The following is a 21,038-nucleotide window of genomic DNA, read 5'->3' on the forward strand; positions in this document are numbered from 1 at the left end:
GCCCAACTGGTCAACTTATTAGAAGAGACAAAGTATTCAAGGAATTAGCATAATGTTACTATATAAAGGAAAAAACCAGTGGAACTCTGAAGTTCTGTATTTTAAATTGCCTGTACTATAACTGTTCTGTGTCCTAGTAATAGATCCTACTCATGTATTCTATGTGTGTGTCCATTCATTTCACTGATGCTTTTGTGCAGTTGTGAGAGAATGTTACAAGTCTATTGGGTGAGAGTTTTTAAAAACTATTGTTTTTATGATGCTATCTCAGAAACAATCAGCTGATTATTAAAAGTAAGTACTTTGCTAGGAACTTGTGTACTTTCGTTTCAAAAGTGCAGCTCTATTATATACTTTGAATCTAATAAAAATCCCCTTAACCCTAACCTTAACATTTTCCCCTTAACCCACCCAAATCCTCCTCTTCTACATGTGGATTAGAGGGAGGGATATACTCAAAAGAGGTGGTCCATCAAGTCTAAATCAGCCTTTTTGCAGTTTTCATCCATAGCTTCCCTTTGGAATAGAAAGTCAATTCTCTATTCCATGTGATACAATCTTAAATGCATGAACAGTTATCATTGGATAGCTTGGGATACCTTGAAGTAGCAACATGGTACAATAGAACCAGTACTTAATTCTAAGTCAGGAGAACTGGGTCTCTACCTCTGTCTCTGTCTCTACCTCCTGTGTGATTTTGGGCAATTTACAATTCTTCAGTTTCAGTATAAGAGGCAGGTAAATGGCATAGTAGATAGAGCACTGGGTCTTGAATCAGGAAGACCTGAGTTCAAATCTGCACTCAGATACTAGTTGTATGACCCTGGACAAATCAGTTAACTTCAGTTTCTCCATCTGTAAAAATGGAGAGCACCTATTTTATAGCATTATTGTGGGGATCAAAGACATAGCAGGTGATATAAAAATGCTTATCATTTGTAAAATATCAGAGGATAAGATTACATGATCTCTAAGATGCCTTTTAGCTCTCAGTTCATGAGACTTTCCTTCTCCCTACCCAAAACCTTTGTTCTTAAGGTTTAATATCCCCAGTTTCTTTAACTGATGCTAAAATAGTATGATTTTGAGGCCTTTCCTCATTCTGGCTATCTTTCTTTGGTTGTTCTCTGGTTTATAAATTTCCTTCCTAAAATGGGTTATTCTGAACTGACAACACTGCTTCAGATGCAATCTGACCAAGAAAGAATGTAACGAGATTATCATCTCTGTAAATCTGCACACTATGGCTTTATTATGGCAGCCTAATATTAATTTAGCTTAAATGACGTCATGTCACGTAAACAGCAGAATGCTGGCAAATGTTTAACAACTAGTTCTGTGGGGGGAAAATGTGTATATGAAACTTTGAAATTGGATATTCATATTTTTTCCATCACTTTCATAAATCTAGACCATCAACAAAACAAGAAACTGAGCCTTAATATGTAGCATGTGCCAATTTTTGAAGTGTAAATGTTCCTGAAAATTAACAGTTGTCTCTCCTGAGCCAATATGAGCTAGCTCCTGCATGCCGTTGCACATGGGTGCCTCCTAATGAGTTAATCATCTACTAAAATCCCCAGATGTTTTTCAGATAACTGTTCATTTTATATTTATAAAGATTTTTTCCCAGAATTTTTTCTGTCTTTTAAAAAAAGTTATTGTGAACTTTGAAATCATCAAAAGATAAATTTCAATGTGTAGAAAGCAAAGCAACAAAGTGGGTATAAAAGAACCCAAGTTCATACGAAGTTTTTTAATTTAGTAAAGGATAACTAAAAGTGCCTTTTCTTTGCCCCTTCTGAACTTTTTGGGGTTTATTCAGTGTATTTTATTGATTTGCTTATATTCTTTTTTTCCTTTTTTTAAATCTCTAACACTACTCTCTAATTTATCTCTCCCAATAGAAGCCCACTGAACCCAAGTGCTTTGTATAAATCAAGTATAAATATGATAAATGTAGATCATAGTACAGTCAAGTCATAAGTATAATAGTCATTATTACATAATAAGTATAGTGAAGCAAACTAAATCAATGCTGTGGCCATGTCTGAAAATGTATGTTTCATTTTGCCCCTCTTGTCCATCACATCTGCCAGGAGGTAGGAAGTATATGATTAATCATAAGACTTCTAATGTCATGTTTGATCACTACATTGATCAGAATTCTGAACTTTTTCCATGTTGTTTTTCTTTACATGAGCATGGTCATTATGTACATTTTTTCTTTAGTATTCTATTTTCTCCCCCAGTTACATGTAAAAGACAACTTTTCATATTTATTTATGATACAGGTTATACATGTGCAGTTGTGCAAAACACTTCCATAATAGTAATGTTATGAAGGAAAACATACACAAAAAAACCTCAAGAAAAATAAAGTAAGTTTAAAAAAAGTATGCTTCAATCTGCATTCAGACACCCAACGTTCTTTCTCTGGGGATGGATAGCATCATAAGTCCTTTAGAGTTGTCTTGGATCACTATACTGCTGAGAATAGTCAAGCCATTCATAGCTGATCATCTTAACAATATTGTTATTACTTTGTACACAGTATATTTCACTTTGGCCATGCAAGTTTTTCTGGGTTTTTCTGAGAGGATCCTGTTTATCATTATTTTTTTTGGAAGGGGAAGGCAAGGCAATTGGGGTTAAGTGACTTGCCCAAGGTCACACAGTTACTAAGTGTCAGATGTCTGAGGCTGAATTTGAACTCAGGTCCTTCTGACTCCAGGGCTTATGATCTATTCACTGTGCCACCTAGCTCCTTCTATCATTTCTTATAGTAAAATAGTATTCTGTCAAAGTCACATATCACAATTTGTTCAGTCATTCCCTGATTGATGGGCATCCCCTCAATTTCTAATTCTTTGCCACCAGAAAAGCGATGCTATAAAATTTTTGTACACAAAATCCTTTTCCTTTTTTAAAAACCTCTTTTGGGATGCAGACCTAGTAGTGGTCAAAGTGTATGTATGATTTTATGGCCGTTTGGGCATAGTTCCACATTGCTCTACAGAATGCTTGAATCAGTTCACACCTCCACCAACAGCGCATTAATGTTTCATTTTTCCTATATCCCTTCCAACATTTGTCATTTACCTTACTGTCTTATTAATCTAATAGCTATAATGTAGTACCTCAGAATTATTTTAATTTGCATTTCTTTAATCAATAGAGAATTAGAATATTTTTTCATACAGCTTTAAATTCTTCATATAAAAACTGATCATATCCTTGATCATTTAACAATTAGGGAATGGCCTTTATTTTTTATAAATTTTACTAAATTCTCTATATGCTTGAGAAATGAGGTATTCGTCAGAGAAAGTTGCTTCAAAATTTCTATTGCTAATGGCATTTCCCTCCACACTATTCCTCCCACTCATTCTCTCCCACTTATTCTCTCTTGCTTCTCCCCCGACCCTCCTCAAGTGTTTTGCTTCTGACTACCCTCTCCTTGAATCTGCCATTCCTCCTCTCTCCTCACCCTTCTCTTATCCCCTTCCCTCCTACTTTGCTGTAGGGTAAGATAGATTTCTATGCCCAATTGAGTGTGTATGTTATTCTCTCTTTTAAGCCAGTTTCCATGACAGTTAGGTTGAGTCACACCCCTTCACGTCCCCCATCTTCCCCTTCACTATAAAAGCTTTTTCTTGCCTCTTTTATGTGAGATAGCTTACTCCATTCTACCTCTCTCTTTTCCTTTCTTTCTGTACATTCCTCTCTCACCCCTTAATTTTAGTTTTTGGATATCATCCCTTCATATTCAACTCACACCTGTGCCTCCTATCTATATATACTCCTTCTAACTACACCAATAACAAAAAAGGTCTTGTGAGTTACAAATATCATCTTCTCATGTAGGAATATAAACAGTTTAATAAGTCCTTTATGATTTCTCTTTCCTGTTTCTCTTGAGTCTTGTATTGGAAAGTAAACTTTTCTATTCAATTCTGGTCTCTCCCACGATCAAAGGGATTTTATTCCTTATTTCTCTAATTTTTTTATGTTGTAACATTTAATATTTAGGTTATATGACTTATTTGGAGATTATTGTTGTAATGGTGTCTGATCTTGGTCTAAACCCAATTTCTGCCAGATAGCTATACAATTTTACTAAAATTTTTTCTCTAATACTGAATAATTGTAGTCTTTGGCTTCATCAAACACCATGTTACTAAGTATTTATATTTGTTTCTGTATGCTGTGTACACAACCCTGTTTCATTGATTAAAATTTCTATTTTTTTTGCCAGTACAAAATAGTTCTTAATTTTGTAGTATAATTTAATATCATTGAATAAAAAAGGTAATTTAAGTAGCATTGTTGCTTTTATTATGTTGGCCCTGCTAAACCATGGGTAATTAATAATACTTTAGTTATTTAGGCCCATTTTTATTTCTTAAAGATTGTTTTTTTAAAGTTATATTCATGTAGTTCCTATGTGTATTTTGATAAATGGACTCTTAAATATTTTCAATATTACGTAATTCTTTTGAAAGGAATGTCTTTCTGTATCTCTTCCTGCTTGATTTTGTTGGTTATAGACAGAATACTAATGATTTAGATAGGCTTATTTTATATCCTTCTAGTTTGCTGTAGTTACTGAGTGTTTTAATTGCTTATAGTTGACTCAATGGGTTCTCTCTCTAGAACTAGATAAATAAATCTATTATCTGCAAAACTTTTTCTCTGTCTATGTTTTGTCCCTTTGTTTCAATTTTTAGCAAGGTTTTCCAGAGATAAGTTATAGTGGTGATAATGAATATTCTTACTCTTATCTAATCTGCTTTACCTCTTAATCTAATCCTGTCTCTTAGATTTAGAAACAAGAAAATTATTAGAGATAAATTCATTTCATCTTATGCTTATGTATTTTTAATAGAAATATATATTGTTAAAATTTTTTAAAGATCTTAACGTAACAGTGTGATTTTGATGTTATTAATAAAATTTGTTTTAATTTTTCTAATATTCTGTCAACTTTGAATTCCTAGTATAAATAATATATGACCATAACTTACAATGTTTTTGTTATAGTGCTATTACCTTGTTGCTTATGCTATCATTTTATATTTAAAAGTTGCATTGATATTTACTAAGTATATTGGCCTATAGTTTTCTTTCTCTGAAACATCTCTCCCTGGGTTAGGCACCAATCCCATTTCTACATCATAGAAGGAATTTGATAGAATTCTTTATTGTCCTATTTCAAACAACATGTAAAATGCTAGAATTGATAGTTCTTTCAATATTTGATGGAATTCACTTGTAAATTCAGTTGGCCCTGAATTTTTTCCCCCACTGGAAATTCATTTGTCATTTTGTGCATTTTCATTTTTGAAAGGTTTCAGAGATATAAAATTTTCCCTCTGGAATGTTTTGGGTGCATCCAAAAAGATATGTTGTCTCATTAGCATTTTCTCTGATGAAATTTTCAATTGTTCCTACCATTTGTTCTTTAACCTACCAGGTCTTTAAGATCAAGTTTTTAATTTCTCATTAATTTTATCCTTTCTTCCATGACATGTTACTGAAAATATTTCCATTGCTTTGTGTTGATAGAGAATGTATTTGGTCATAGTTGCTGCTCCTGAGTTTTTAAAGTTATTTGAAGCATTTTTTAAAATCTGAAGATTTTCTTGAATCTATGATTTTAACTCCGAGTGCATCTTTCTGTTTCAAGTGTTTCTTGCCAGCAATATGTTGTTGGATTCTGCTTCCTAATTCATTTTGTTACCTTCCTCCATTTTACAGATGAATTAATTTCATTCACACTCATGTTTATGAAATTAATTGTGAATTTCTCTCCATTTTATCAATTTATACATTTTTCTCTCTTCGAATTACCTGAGGGGAGATAATTATGAACAGAGATGGAGTACCACTTACCCCTGCTAATAAGGGCTAGGAATAGCTCACCTTTCATTGGTCCAGAAACATATACAGAAACATGTATTACAGAGGAAAAGAGAGATGGACTGTACATGCAGAGCTCAATGAGGATCAAATTAAAGAAGGAGAAACAGACAAAGTTACTATTATTTTAAAGGTAAAAAGAACAAAAAGAGCCTGATATACAATACTTTCATTATAATAAACCAGAGAAATAGACTCCTCCTCTGTTACAGCTGTGAATTTAAGTGCCCTCCATAAATTGGATAGTCAGTAGTCAGTCAACAAACATTTATTTGGAACCTACTATGATAACCATTTAGCAAACATTAATTAGGAACCTACAATGTCCCAGGTACATGGGATTAAGCTATGAGGATGCAAGCAAAGATAAAAGGTAGTTCCTGCTCTCAAGGAACTCATAGTTTAATGCAGAAGACAACATACAAATGATGAAATACCAGAAAGCTATATACAGGTAATAAATTGAAAATAAATCAATGGAGGGAAGGCAATTGAAGCAAGAGGAGTAGGCAAAGACTTCTTGTAGAAGGCAAGATTTTAACTAGGACTTAAAAGAAGTGAGGAAAACCAGCAGGTAGAAATAAGGAGGGGGATTATTCCATTCACGAAGCACAGTTAGTGAAAACCACAGAGTCAGGAGGTGAGGCAACTTCTTCAAAGAACAGGCAAGGAAATCAATATCACTGGATCACAGATTATGTGACAAGGTGAAAGGTGTAAGAAGAATGGAAAGGAGGAGATGTAGGTTATAAAGGGCTTTAAATGCCAAATAGGATTTTATATTTGATCCTGAGGTTACAGGGAGCCATTCAATTTTGAGTTGGGCATGGGGGAGACGACCTGCTCAAACCTGATCTTTAGGAAGCCTTAGCAACTGATTGTATATGGGGGCATGAGGGCTGGGGGAAAGCAGTATGAAAAGGGAGAGAATAAAGATTGAAGGGCAACATGTAGGTTGCAAGCCTGGGAGACTGGGATGATAGAAGTATCCCCAGCAGTAACGAAGAAGTTAGAAAGAGAAGAGACTTTTCGGGGAAAGATGATATTGAGTTTAAAGTTTATGGAGTATACAATTTGAGATGTACAATAGGTATTTAGAGAGAATGGAGGTCAGTTAAGGCTAGATGTGAGAATCATCAGCATAGTGATAGTCACTGAATCTATGAAAGCTGATGAGATCACCAAGTGAAATAATATACAGGAGGAAGAGAAAAAGGCTTAGGACAAAGCCCTGTTGGGCTCTATGCTGTCTTCAGCAGGTATAACATAGATGTAAATCCAGTGAGTCTGAGAAGGAGACTGAGAAGGGGTGATAAAAAAGGTAGGAAAATTAGAAATGTGTAATATAACAAAAACCTAGAAAAAAAGAGAATATCAAGAAGAAGAGGGTGGTCAACAATCTCAAAGCCTACAGAGAGGCAAAGAAAGATAGGGATTAAGAAGATGTCATTAGATTTGGCAATTAAGAGATAATTGGTCATTTTACAATTGGTAATTTTACAGAGTGAAGTTTTGGTTGAATGATGAGAGTAGAAGGCAGGCTTTAGACTGAGAAGCCATTCAGAATAATTCATTTCACTTATGTGATTGAATTAATAAGAAAGTGAGAGGAAAGGAAATGGAAGGACCAATTTCAGGCAGCTTTCTCAAGGAGGTCAGCCACAAAAAGGGATAATTGGCTATATATGGGATATGAAATAATGGAACAAATGAGGGTTCCTTAAGGATGAGGGGATAGACACGTGCATGATTGTAGGCAGTAGGGAAGCAGAAGGAGAGAATGAAGATAAGTGAGAGTGTAGGGCAACCATCTGGAGAAGAAAGGATTGAAAGAGATCACTTGTGTATGTAGAAAGTTTGCCTTTGCAGGAAGGGCCATGTCATTACATAAGATAGAGCTAATGGTGAAGAAAGCAGCAAAGGGATTTGATGGGTGATGCAAGATGATGAAGGGAGAAGAGGGAGCTCTCGGCAAGTAGCTTTTTTTTAGTAAAATATGGGGCAAATTTCTCAGCTGAGAAGATAGGGGAGGGGAAACTTAAGGGGGTTTAAAAGGTTTGGAGGAGACACTGTATTAAGTGTTATAGTGAGTTAATTAGGGGAGTGTAAAATGATTGTCTTTCAGCCACAAGGGACCAATTGAGGTTATGTAACATAAATTCACAGTGTACCCAGTCAGTACAGTTTTGTAATTTTCTCTAGCTTCACCCAAGTACATATTCAAAAAGAAAGAAGTAAAAATGATTCAAGGCTGAGGGTGAGCAGAGCAAGACTATACACATGTGATAAGGGGGAAAAGGACTTAAGAGAAAAGAATAGTGTACAGTTGAACTGGTTCACCAATACAGGCAAGGGAGGAGAGAGTAGCTAGTGTAGAAAAGTACTGATAGGGTGAACAGATTGGAAATCATGGTATAGATGAAGAATAGGGTTTGGGGTTATAAAACATCAGGAAAGGTGGAATGGCAATAGATTGCAATTAGATAAGGGAATTTCAGAGCTCTTAAACATAGAAGTGATACATTTTGAGTGATGACAAAATAAAGGACATGACCATTGTTGTATGGTTGAAGCAGTAGATGTAAGTAAGTTGAGCTAGGGTTTTGAGGAAGCATGTATATGTATATGTATGTTAAAATATGCCAATTGGTACATGTCAATATGAAGGCAGGAACTGAGGAAAGAAAGACAGGTAGTGAGCTTATTTAGAAAAGAAGGGGAGTGTTCTGGAGGCAGGTGGACAACAGAAACCACAATTTTGATTGGGTAGTAGATATAGACTGAGTGAACATCAAAAGGAGCAAAGGTCACTCAGTGGAGTGATGGTGATAGAAGGAGAACCTAGGAATGGAAATATGAACAAGAAATGCTCTAAAAGACAAGGGAGATTTGGTAATGTAGAAAATTCAGATTCAGGAAACAGAGGCAAGATTAATGTCATTCTGGAATCTGAGGTACACAGACCCCATCATCAACTTTCTGCAGGTATTTTGCCTGGACTCATAGGAATCCATAGAGAGGTGATGGAGAAAACTGAGGATATAAGCTGCAATGTAGTACCACATGTCTTAAAGTTATCCTTATTTTCAAATCATTCTACAAGAGACATTTGAGAAAAATATGTTTGAAGTTTTGAATTTTTTCTCCTATAAATTTCTCAGAGTCTCTACTGACACTGAAGAAGCTCTCTATAATCTCTGGCTTGGTAGACTACATAAGTAATTCTCTCCCTTTCTTTTCTTTTCTCAGATTAAAACCCTTCATTATATTTGTAAGAAGCAAGGAAGGAAACAAGGCTACTGTGTACCAGACAATCTGTCAAGTGCTTTACAAATGTTATGTTTTTAACCTTCATAACAATTCTGGAAAGTAGCTACTATTATTGTCCCCATTTTACAGTGGAGATAACTGAGGCAGACAGTGACTCACTCAGGGCCACACAGTAAGTGTCGGAGGCTCAATTTGAATTCAGATCTTCCTGGTTCTTCTTGTATCTTCCTGAGATACAGCACACTAGCCACTGAACTACCTAGGTACAAGTCATCAGGTAAAAAATATTTTTACCAGATGTTGATAAGAACTCTCCATCTCCATTTTAAATCATTGTTCAGAAATATAAAACTCTTTCTTATACATCTTAATGTCATCTTCTGAAGCTATTAAATTTTATAAGTAGTAGTCATGAAAAAGTTACTTATGACCGCAAAAATTTCACTTTATTGTCCAAGATGTCACAATTCATAGCATTGTTTTCTGTATTACTCTTGGAAGTATTATTTGCACCCATGTGAATTGTCAGATTATGTTACATAATCAGGCTTTCAAAGTATTCATAGCTTATATTCTTGGGTAGATGGTCAACATCTCTGTTGTTAAAGTCATGTCAAAAAATGGCAACCATTGTACCCATCAGCACGAGTAACAAATCTCTATTACTCTCTTCCACTTCCTCCCAAGATATTGATTAAATAATATCTCATATGTGATGGCACATGAGTATCTACACTGATTTCCCAGAGGAAAAGCAACTGTTTCCTCCTGAGAGAGCCTATTCCCTCTTCGTGATAAAAATCTCATATCTATTATATAGGTCCAAGTATTCAGTTGTCCCTACTCTCTTTTTCCTCTATATTATATTTTTCTACCCTCTGACATTGTGACAAAGAAAACTATTCACCTTTATCTCTCAAATCATTTTTCTTCCTAATTTTTATTTTTTGTTGTAAAGAAGCCGCTTAGACATTCAATTTATGGGGAGTAAAAACCTTTACAATAGCTCTCATTTGTGTAATGCTTTACAATTTCCAAACTACTGATAGAAAATTAGGATATTATGCAGCTCATCTCTAAAATAACTCAATGTGATTGATTTATCAATTTGAAATTTTAAGGCAAAGAGGAATGAAGGATAAGGAAACAAAATTTTAATATCCATGATTTTGAAACTCACCTAGATGTTTATTAAAAATTATACAATAATTTAAGATCCTGTTAAAATTATCCCTGGAACATATTGTATTACTCCTTGGTGTTTCAACCAGTAAAATAGCACTCAAATTTATATGTGAGTATATAGGTTAATGATTATAAAATCACCGTATTTTTCACAAATACTTACCACCCATGTTATTGTCAATTCACGGTTACTTCCACCTCCTCCTCCTACATCTGAAGGAGCCACATTAGGTGCTAAAACAACAAAAAAGATAAGCCATATCACTTTTTCTCCTAATTTCATTTATATCATTCAACAGAGAAATATATTGTTTGCTTAAACTAGGCAAGGAAAACTTATGGCTCACCCTAATACAATAATAATGACCTGAAAGAGAAGTTACTGTTTACTTTAAATTCAAAACTGGTTCTGTAGTTATATGAAATAAAGTGGTTTCCCCCAACAAAGTACAGCAAAACAAATTTTAGTGGAAAATTTCCTATTTCCTTTATACCAGACTTTCTCATTGTGAAATATTAAAACACATTATAAGGTTCCATATGTGATTCCAGCAAGACTCACATTTTAAGAGCTTCAATACAATTTAAAATACCCTTTAAAATACACTAAAATTTATATGAATAAAATCAAATAACAGTTTTATGTCACAGTTCATTTTCTTAGTTGTTGAAGCTAAAAAACAAGGTTAAGGCATTTCCTTCAAATTATTTTCCTGAATATTTGCCATATGTTACAGGTTTCTTTTTTTATAAAGTAGACACATTAAATGTGTATGTGTTAAATCTATGAACATTTATTAAACACCTATTACATGTTAGACACAGTGCTATGTGCTAGGGGAAAAAATAATCCCTTATTTTACTGAGGTCACAGTTTAATAGGAGAGATAGCAAGCAAAATATCAAATACAACTAATCAACCAATCAATAAACATTTATTAAGCACCTACAATGTACCAGGCACTGTGCTAATCAATAGTGATACAAAAAGAGGTAAAGGACAATCTCTGCCCTTGAGGAGCTTACAATCTAATGGAGGAGACAATACACAGACAAATATATAGAAAACCAGCTATATACAAGATAAATAAGAAATGATTAAAAGAAGGAAATCATTAGATTTAAGAGCAGTTAAGGAAGGCTTCCTGTAGAGATGAAATTTTAATTGAGACTTAAAGTATGTCAAGGAGGTCAGTAGTCAAAGCAGAGAAGGGAAAGCAGTTCAGGCAGGAGGAACAGCCAAAGAAAATGCCCAGGGCTGAGAGATAGAGTAGAACAGCCAGGAAACTCATGTAACTGGATAGAAGAGTATGTATTGGAGAGTAAGATGTGAACACACTGGAAAGGCAGTTATGAAAGGTTATGAAATGCTTTGAATGCCAAAGAGCACTTTGAATTTTCTCCTAGAGGCAATAGGAAGCCAATGGAGTTTATTGAATAGGGATCATGACATATTTAGATGAGCATTTTAGGAAAGTCACTTTAGTGGCTCAATGGAGAATGGATTAGAGTAGGGTGAGACTTGAGGTAGGCAGACCCATCAGCAGGATGTTGCTGTAATCAAGGCATGAAGTGATGAGGACCTGAACTAGAGTGGAGGCAATGTAAGAGGAGAGAAGGGAGCATATTTGAGAGATGTTATATTATGATTATCATTGATATTCCAGAGGTTACCTCCCCAGCAAAACTGAATATCATACTCCAAGGGAAAAAAATAGAACTTCAATGAAATAGAAGACTTCCAAGCATTCTTGACAAAAAGATCAGAACTGAATAGAAAGTTTGACTTTCAAACACAAGAATCAATAGAAGTGTGAAAAGGAAAACAGGAAAGAGAAACCATAAGGGACTTATTAAAACTGAACTTCTTACATTCCTACATGGAAAGATATATGTGACTCATGAGATCTTTCTCAGTATTAGGATAGTTGGAGGGAATATATGTATGTGTATTGTGTGTGTGAGTATATGAGCATTTACAATGGAGAGGATCGAGAGGAAGATAAGAGGGAATAAGTGAGCCTTCCTTTCATCAGATTTGGCTTCAGGAGAGAATAACACACATACTCAATTAGGTATAGAAGTTTATCTTACCCTACAGGAAAGCAGGGTAGAAGGGGATAAGAGTGGGGGGCGTAACAAGAGGGATGTCAGATTGAGGAAAAGGGTCATTGGAAGAATATATTTTGGTAGAGGGACAGGTCAAAGGAGAGAATAAAACAAATGGAGAGTGGGACAGGATAGAGGGAAATATAGTTAGTCTTTCACAACATGACTGTAATGGAAGTGTTTTGTATGACAACATATGTACAACCTATATCAAATTGCATGCTTTCTCAATGAGGATGGATGGGGAGGGGGGAAGAGAAAGAGTGTGGAACTCAAAACTTTAAAAATGAATGTTAAAGCCACAAGGTATGAGGACTGTTTCTGAAAGACTTAGTCCTTCACAGCAATGCAAGAACCTAAAACATTCCCAAAAGACTCTTGAGGCAAAATGTCATCCACATCCAGAGAAAGAACTATGGAATCAGAATGTGGAATGAAGCAGACTATTTTCTTTTGTGTTATGCTATGTTTTGTTTTGTTTTTCACAGTTTCTTCCATTCAACTGACTTCTTCAAGGCAACATGACTAATGTGAAAATGCATTTAATAAGAATGTATGTGTAGATGCCATCTCAGGGAGGGAGGAGTGAGGGAGGGGGAGAAAATTTAGAACTTTGTTTTAAAGTGATTGTTGAAAACTGAAAATAAATTAAATTAAATTTAAAAAACAATGTCAAAATTGTTTTTACATTCAACTAGGAAATAAGATATACAGGTGATGGGGTAAAGAAATCTATCTAAGGGGGGATAATAGAAGGGAGGGCGGATTGGAGGAAAAATTAATCAGAATACATACTGTCCTAGGGTGAGGGTGGGGGGAGATGGGGAGAAAATTTGAAATTCAAAATTTTATGGAAGTGAATGTTGTAAACTGAGAATAAATAAATTAAAGGAAGATATTTCAATTGTCCCAGTAGTCAGAAGAGAAATGGAAAAGAGAGAGATGTCTTAAAAGTAAAAATAGTCATGAATTGGCTACTCTCTCTGACTGGAGAGAGACAGACACAGAGAGGGACAGAGAGACAGAGAGACAAAAATGACACCTAGGTTGTAAATATGAGTGACAGGAGGATATTGGTGTCTTTGACAAGCTGGGAAGAGGAGAGCATTGGAGAAGGGAAACATAGTTGGAAAACATAATGTGGAGAATTAAGAAAAGAGAAGAGAGGAAATGGAAGCACCAACTTCTTTTTGAGGAGCTTAACCATAAAAAGGAGGGAAAGTAAAGGATAACAATTAGTGAGGATGGGCAGATCAAGTCAGAATTTTCTAAGGATGGGGAAGACGTGTGTTTTTAGGCAGTAAGGAAGTAGCCAGTAGACAAATAAAAACTAAAGATTAGTGACAGAGTGGACATGAGGGAGTAATGCTTTAGAGAAGATGGGATGGAATGGGATCACTTCTGTATGTAGGATTTCTCATGGCAAAAAGAAGGGCCACCTTTTCATGTGAGAGGAGTGAAGGAGGACATAGTACTTTAAGGAATCTTCCATATACATCTATGTGGTAGAAGTGATGTGAGATGATCAAGAACAAAGAAAAATGGACTCTCAGAGAATGGTCTCAATTTTATCAGCAAACTATAAAGCAAGGTTTTCAGCTAAGATTAGGTGGAGGAGGGACAATGAAGGAAGGAAGAAATATTTTGGAAAAGTTATCATGATGAGTGGGATAGCAAATCAACTTAAGCTAAATGTGGGACAATGCCCAAAATGACTTATTTCTGTTTCCAAAAAGGAAAGGAACATAGTAACTTAAACAAACAAACAAACAAACAACTGTCTCTAGCCATTTGTTTGATAGTTAGCAACATTTAACAATTATAGAATTTACTTTCCTAAATATTTTTAGAACACAGAGCCATCTGTCTAAACCATCTGTTTTGAGATAATTTAGACACATACTGGAAGCTGTTGACATTAAACATTAATTGCCAGAAGACCAACTAAGTTCCATTACTCTTTTTATTATTCAGTTATGACTATATGCCTTCATATGCAAAATAAAATTTAGACAATTATTCAGAGAAATGAAGATCCAAGTCAATTTTTGTTGTTGTCATTGTTAAAAAAAGATTGATCAATTAGTCACTGACTTTTAGAGCTGGAGTCAGTTAGAGATCTTTTTGATAAGGAAATTAAAGCCCAGGGAGGTTAAGTAGCTTGCTGAAGTTTGTGGTAGAGTGGCTGTTAAACCTAAATTTTCTGACTTCCAGAGCAATATTTTTTTAATCATACTTAACAGGTATGTATCTACCAATTTGAATCATAGAATCAGTCTGGTAGAATGCTTTCTGAATTTTAGGAATAAATTGTGCATTATTATGTGCTCTCATCTTTTTAAGCAAATTGGCTAAATGACTATTCCTCAGCCCTTTCTGAAGCCACATTGGCTCTCAGGTAGAAGACCATCTTCCAGGTGAAGGATCAGCCTATTAAGGAGGACTTCAGCAAGAATCTTGCCAGCAATGATTAAGAGAGAGGACCCCCTTCACCCCATGATTATCACAGGACAATCTATTCCCTTTACCTTTATAGAGATGGATAATGGAGGCATCTTTGAATTCCTGGGAAATAACTTCATCTTGTCATATAACCTGGAAAATTTCAGTCAGCTTTTGTATGAGCAATGGTCCCCCTACCTTGTAAATCTCAGCTGAAATAGAATCAATACCTGGTACTTTGACACATGAAAGTAGCCTAACCCAAAACCTCTTCTTCAGTTTGAAGTCCAGCTAAGGAGATATTGATTTCAACCTGAGGTAAATGGTCAACTGCCTCAGCATTGAGTGATGATTGTCTATTGGGACACTATGGAAGTGTTCAGTTCATCTCTCTAGAATCATTTCCTTATCACTAATCAATGTGGTTCCATCAGCACTGAGTAATTATGGTGTACCATAAGTTTTTGGTCCATAAATAGCTTTCAGGGAATCATAAAAGCACTTTGGATTGTTTCTATTAGCACAAAACTGAATTTCATCTGCGTTCTTACTGAGCCAAGAATCCTGCATCTCTCTATGCTTTGCTTGTACTTTACTTTTGATGGAATTAAATGCTGCCTTCTTAGAGATGGATGAACTATCCTGCAGGTAAATCCTATGGAGTTCTCATTTTTCATTTAGCAGCTTCTGGATTTCCCTATCATTTTCATCAAACCAGTCTTGGTATTTGTGACCCAGAGGAGCAAATGCAGTGCTGTACACCAAATCTCTGAAAGTTGCCCACTCCTTTTCTGCTCCACTGTTGCCAACTGTGTGTTGGTTCAACTTTCCATCCAAGTTAGCAATAAACTGTTCACACTCAGAGAAGAGCTCTAATTTGTTGACATTAATTCTTCTGGTAGTCATTTTAACTTGGGGGTGGCACTTTTAATGAATGTAAATATGTAGCTTGGAAAGGATAAGTCTATGATCAGATCAGCACTCTGCACTATACATTGCCTTCATCACTCTCACATCTGGTTTGTCTCTTCTCCTTACAATCATATAGTCTGTTAGATGCCAATGTTTGCTGCTAGGGTACATCCATGAAGGTTTATTGCATTTAGGTAAATGAAAAACAGTGTTCGTGATGAGATCATGCGATGCACATCTTCAGCAATAAATGACCATTGCTGTTGCTGTTTCCAACTCCATTCCTCTCTAGGACTCCCTGCCAAGTTTGGTAGTCTGAGCCTACTCTAGCATTAATGTCACCCAGAATTATAAGTTTGTTCTTTTTTGGCAAAAGTAAGGGGCTGGAGAAGACTCCATTATACTTCAGTTGAAATTTTTTATAAAGCAGGGGTAGTAATCATGATCTCAGATGAAGCAAAAGCAAAAATAGATCTAATTAAAAGAGATAAACAGGGAAATTATATTTTGCTAAATGGTACCATAGGCAATGAAGTACTATCAATACTAGACATATAATCAACAAATGGTACTGCATGTAAAATTTTAAAGGAAAAGTTATATTACTTATAGGAGGAAATAGACAAGAAAACTATACTAGTGGGGAGATCTCAACTTTCCCCTCTCAGAACTAGATAAATCTAACTAATAAACAAGAAGGAAGTTAAGGAGATGAAAAGAATTTTAGAAAACTTAGAAATAATAGACCTCTGGCAAAAACTGAACAGAAATAGAAAGGAACATACCTTTCTCTGAGTGGTACATGGTACTTACACAAAAAGTTGACCATTAAAAAAAAAAATCAGAGGACATAAAAATGTCACAACCAAATGCAGAAAATCAGAAATTTTAATGCATTCTTTTTATGTCATAATACAGTAAAAATTACATTCAACAAAGGGTCATGGAAACATAGATAAATATCAATTGGAAATGAAATAATCTGATCCTAAAAAATGAGGGATGGATGGAGGCAAGATGGTGGAATAAAAGCAGGGACTTGCTAGAGTTCATCCCAAAAACCCACAAAATACATGTAAAAAATGACTCAACAAATTCTGAGCTGCAGAACATACAGAATGATGGAGTGAAGCAAATCTTCAGCTCAAGACAGCTGGAAAGTTCAATGGGAAGCACCTATTGGGCCACACTGGGAGCAGAGTGCAGTCCAGTGTGGGGCATGCTGGCACACACGGGACCTGAGCAGGCCTCAGGGGGACTAAAACAATGGCACCTATGGTGTTTTTCAGACTTCACAACCCCAAAACACAGAGGAAAAATTGGAAAGTCAGTGGAAAAAACCTGTAGGACCTATGTGAGAGAGTAGAGTAGTCTGGCCCCAGGATGGTGTGTGGGGTGGGGCAGAGGAGCCTGCAACAGCAGTAGCAGGGGCAGAGGCAGCTACTGTTTCTGGACTTCTAGGCCCACAGATTGTGGGGGAATTGAGTAGCTGACACTAGACTCCCCTAACCCTACTGGAAGCACAGAACTACTTTGAGAAAGAGCTCAAAAGTAAAATAAATGGCTGGGGAAATGAGCAAAAAATGGAAAAAAAAAATTAGACTACAGAATCTTACCTTGGTGACAAGGAAGACCAAAATATACAAACAGCAGAAGACAATAAATTCAAAGGTCTTACATCCAAAACCTCCAAGAAAAATATGGATTGGTCTCAAGCCATAGAAGAGCTCCAAAAGGATTTTGAAAAAAAAGTAAGAGAAATAGAGCAAAAACTGGGAAGACAAATGAGAACGATGCAAGAAAATCATCATAAACAAGTGAAGTACTTGCTAAAGTGCTGAAGAAAATGCCACTTTTAAAAAGAGACTAATCCAAATGGCAAAAGAGAGCCAAAAAGCCAATGAGGAGAAGAATGCGTTAAAAAAGCAGAAATGGCATCATTGAAAAGGAGGTCAAAAAGCTCACTGAAGAAAATAGTTCTTTAAAGATTAGAATGAAGAAAACTGAAGTTAATGACTTTATGAAAAAATCAAGAAATTATAAAACAAAACCAAAGGAATGAAAAATAACAGACAATGTGAAGTATATCACTGGAAAAACAACTGACTTGGAAAATAGATCCAGTAGAGACAGTTAAAAAATTATTGGACTACCCAAAAACAATGGTAAAAAAGAACCTATAAATCATCTTTCAAGAAATTATCAAGGAAAACTGCCCTGATATTCTAGAACTACAGAGTAAAATAGATATTGAGAGAATCCACCAATTCCCTCCTGAGATTCCAAATGGATAACTCCCAGGAATATTGTAGCCAAATTCCAGAGCTCCTAGGGCAAGGAGAAAATAAGGCAAGCATCCAGAAAGAAATAATTCAAGTATTGTGGAAACACAATTAGGATAACACAAGATTTAGCAACTTCTACATTAAGGGATTGAAGGGCTTGAATATGATATTTCAGAGATCAAAGGAGTTAGGATTAAAACCAAGAATCACCTACTCAGCAAAACTGAGTATACTACCTCAGGGATGGTCATTCAATGAAATAGAGGACTTTTAAGCATTCTTGATGAAAAGACCAGAGATGAGTGGAACTTTTACTTTCAAACACAAGAATCAAAAGAAGCAAGAAACTGTAAAGAGAAATCGTAACAGATTTACTAAAGTTGAACTGTTTACCTTCCTAGATGCAAAGATAATATTTGTAACTCCTAAGACTTTTCTCAGTATTAGGGTAGAGATTATGTACATATAGACAGAGGGTACAGTGTGAGTTGAATATGAAGGGATGATATTTAAAAAAATAAAATTAAGGGGTGAAAGAGGACTATATTGGAAGGAGAAAGGGAGAAATACAATGAGGCAAATTATCTCACATACAAGAGGCAAGAAAAAGCCTTTTCAATGGAGGAGAAGAGGGGGGAGGTAGGAGGGAAAGATTGAACCTTACTGTCATCACATTTGGCTTAAGGAGGGAATAACATGCACACTCAATTTGATATGAAAATCTATCTTACACTATAGGAAAGTAGGGGGAAAGAGGAGGTGGTGGGGTGATAGAAGGGAGGGCAAATGGGAGGAGGGATTAATTAGAAGTAAACACTTTTAAGGAGGGATGGGGTCAAAAGAGAGAATAGAATAAATAGGGGGCAGGATAGGATGGAGGGAAATATAGTCTTTCACAACATGCCTGTTATAGAAGTGTTTTGCATAACTACATATGTATAGTCTATATCGAATTGTTTGCCTTCTCAGTGGAGATGGGTAGAGAGGAAGGGAGGGAGAGATATTGAAACTCAAAGTTTTAAAAATGATGTTAAAAATTGTTTTTACATGCAACTGGGAAATAAGACATACAGCAAGTGAGGTATAAAAATCTATGTTATGTTACAAGAAAATAAAGGGGATGGGGAGAAGAGAAGATAGGGGTTTGATGGAAGGAAGGGCAGATTGGGGGAAGGGATAATTAGAATGTACACTGCCTTGGAGTGGGTGGAGGAGAGAGATGGGGAGATAATTTGGAAATCAAAATCTTGTGGAAGGGAATGTTGAAAACTAAAAGTAAATTAATTAATTAAAAAAGAAAAAGAATGAGGGATTCCATACATAAATTAGCAAAAAAAATAATTTCACTAAAGAGGATGACAATAGTGAGACAATATACCAAAATTTATGGAATGCAGCCAAAGTAGAATGTAGGGGAAAATTTATATCTCTAAATGCTTACATCAATAAAATAGAGAAAGAACACATCAATGAATTAGGTGCAATGCTAAGAAACAAAACCAGAAAAAGAACAAATTTAAAAAAACAATTAAATACCAAATTGGAAATCCTGAAAACCAATGAAAAAATTATTGAAACTGAAAGTAAGGAAACTACTTAAATAAATAAAACTAGAAGTTAATTTTGTGGGAAAAAATAAACTATTGGTTAATTTGATCTCAAAAAATTGCTAACATCAAAAATGAAAAGTTTAATCTTCACTAATGAAGATGAAATTAAAGCAATTAATAATATAAGTAAATAGGATATTATGCTCAATTATATACTAATAAATGCTAAAATCTAAATGAAATGGATGAGTATTTACAAAAATATAAATTGCCCATATTGACAAAAGAGAAAATGGTATACTTTAATAACCCTATCTTAGAAAAAGAAACTGAACACACCATCAAAAAGAACAGATGGCTTTGCAAGTGAATTCTATCAAATATTTATGACAACTTTTAGTACTACATACTTTTTTGGTAAAACTAGCCAAGGAAGAATTCGTATCAAATTTCTTTTGTTATATATATATAGGCCAAGATGGCGGAGTAGAAAGACAAACGTAAGCTAGCTCTTACTCCACAGCCCACAAAATAACTGTAAAGAAGAACTCTCAACAAATTCTAGAGCAGCAGAAGCCACAGCTATCCCAGAGTGACCTGAAAGACCAACGGGAAAGGTATGTTGTGCAGGATGCAGAGCAGAGCCCAGCCCTGCCTTGGCCATGCAGCACCAAAAGAAGCAGATTCAAGCAGGTTTCAGGGACAGAATCTCCAGTGGCAGCACAGATCCCTCAACCTACAGGCACCAAAGCTCAGTGAGAGGGTCTTTTTGGTGAGCTGAAAAGGGAGCAGGGTGCCCCATAACTTGGGCCTCCTCATGTGGCAGCAGTACAGGCAGCAGCAGACAAGGCTCCTGAAGCAGGCAGTAGCCTGCACCCATTGTTGAAGGTCTCATCATAAACCCCCTGAGCCCTGTGTGGTGGCCCTGCCCCTACCTGAGTAGCTGATCTTAATCTGACACTGAATAGCAGCCTTGCCCCCCCCCAAAACCCCTGAGGATTTGGAGCAGCTCATCTGCATCTCAGCCCCCAGTGCTGGCTTGGCCAAAGGGAGGCTGGGTGGAAAATGCCCATAAAAGGGAAAAAACCATAGAAGGTTACTTTCTTGGTGAACAGGTGTCTCCCCCCATCCTTTTGGATGGGGAAGAACAAGGCAAACTGTTAGAGGAAGTCCAGACCTCTGCCTCCAGGGCCTCCAAAGGGAATTTAAACTCGAATCAGGCAATAGAAGACCTTGAAAAACAAGTTAGGAGCTTACTAAAGGAGAACCAAAGAAATGCTTAGGAAAATAACAGCTTTAAAAAAGAGGCTAACTAGGGGGGTGGAGCCAAGATGGCAGAATAAAAAGACACATACAGAGGCCC

General features: G+C 35.8%; 1 protein-coding gene across 2 annotated transcripts in view; it reads right to left on the reverse strand.

Moving 5' to 3' along the window:
* CNTN1 (contactin 1) overlaps window positions 1-21,038 on the reverse strand; it is a 284,489-nt gene that overhangs the window by 32,714 nt on the left and 230,737 nt on the right. For both annotated transcript variants that reach the window (XM_072654328.1, XM_072654329.1), the window contains one exon: window positions 10,541-10,611. In XM_072654328.1, coding sequence (XP_072510429.1) covers window positions 10,541-10,611 — 71 coding nt within the window. The remainder of the gene's footprint in view (window positions 1-10,540; window positions 10,612-21,038) is intronic.

This window comes from Notamacropus eugenii, chromosome 3, assembly GCF_028372415.1.
Source record: "Notamacropus eugenii isolate mMacEug1 chromosome 3, mMacEug1.pri_v2, whole genome shotgun sequence".
Lineage (NCBI taxonomy): Eukaryota > Metazoa > Chordata > Mammalia > Diprotodontia > Macropodidae > Notamacropus > Notamacropus eugenii.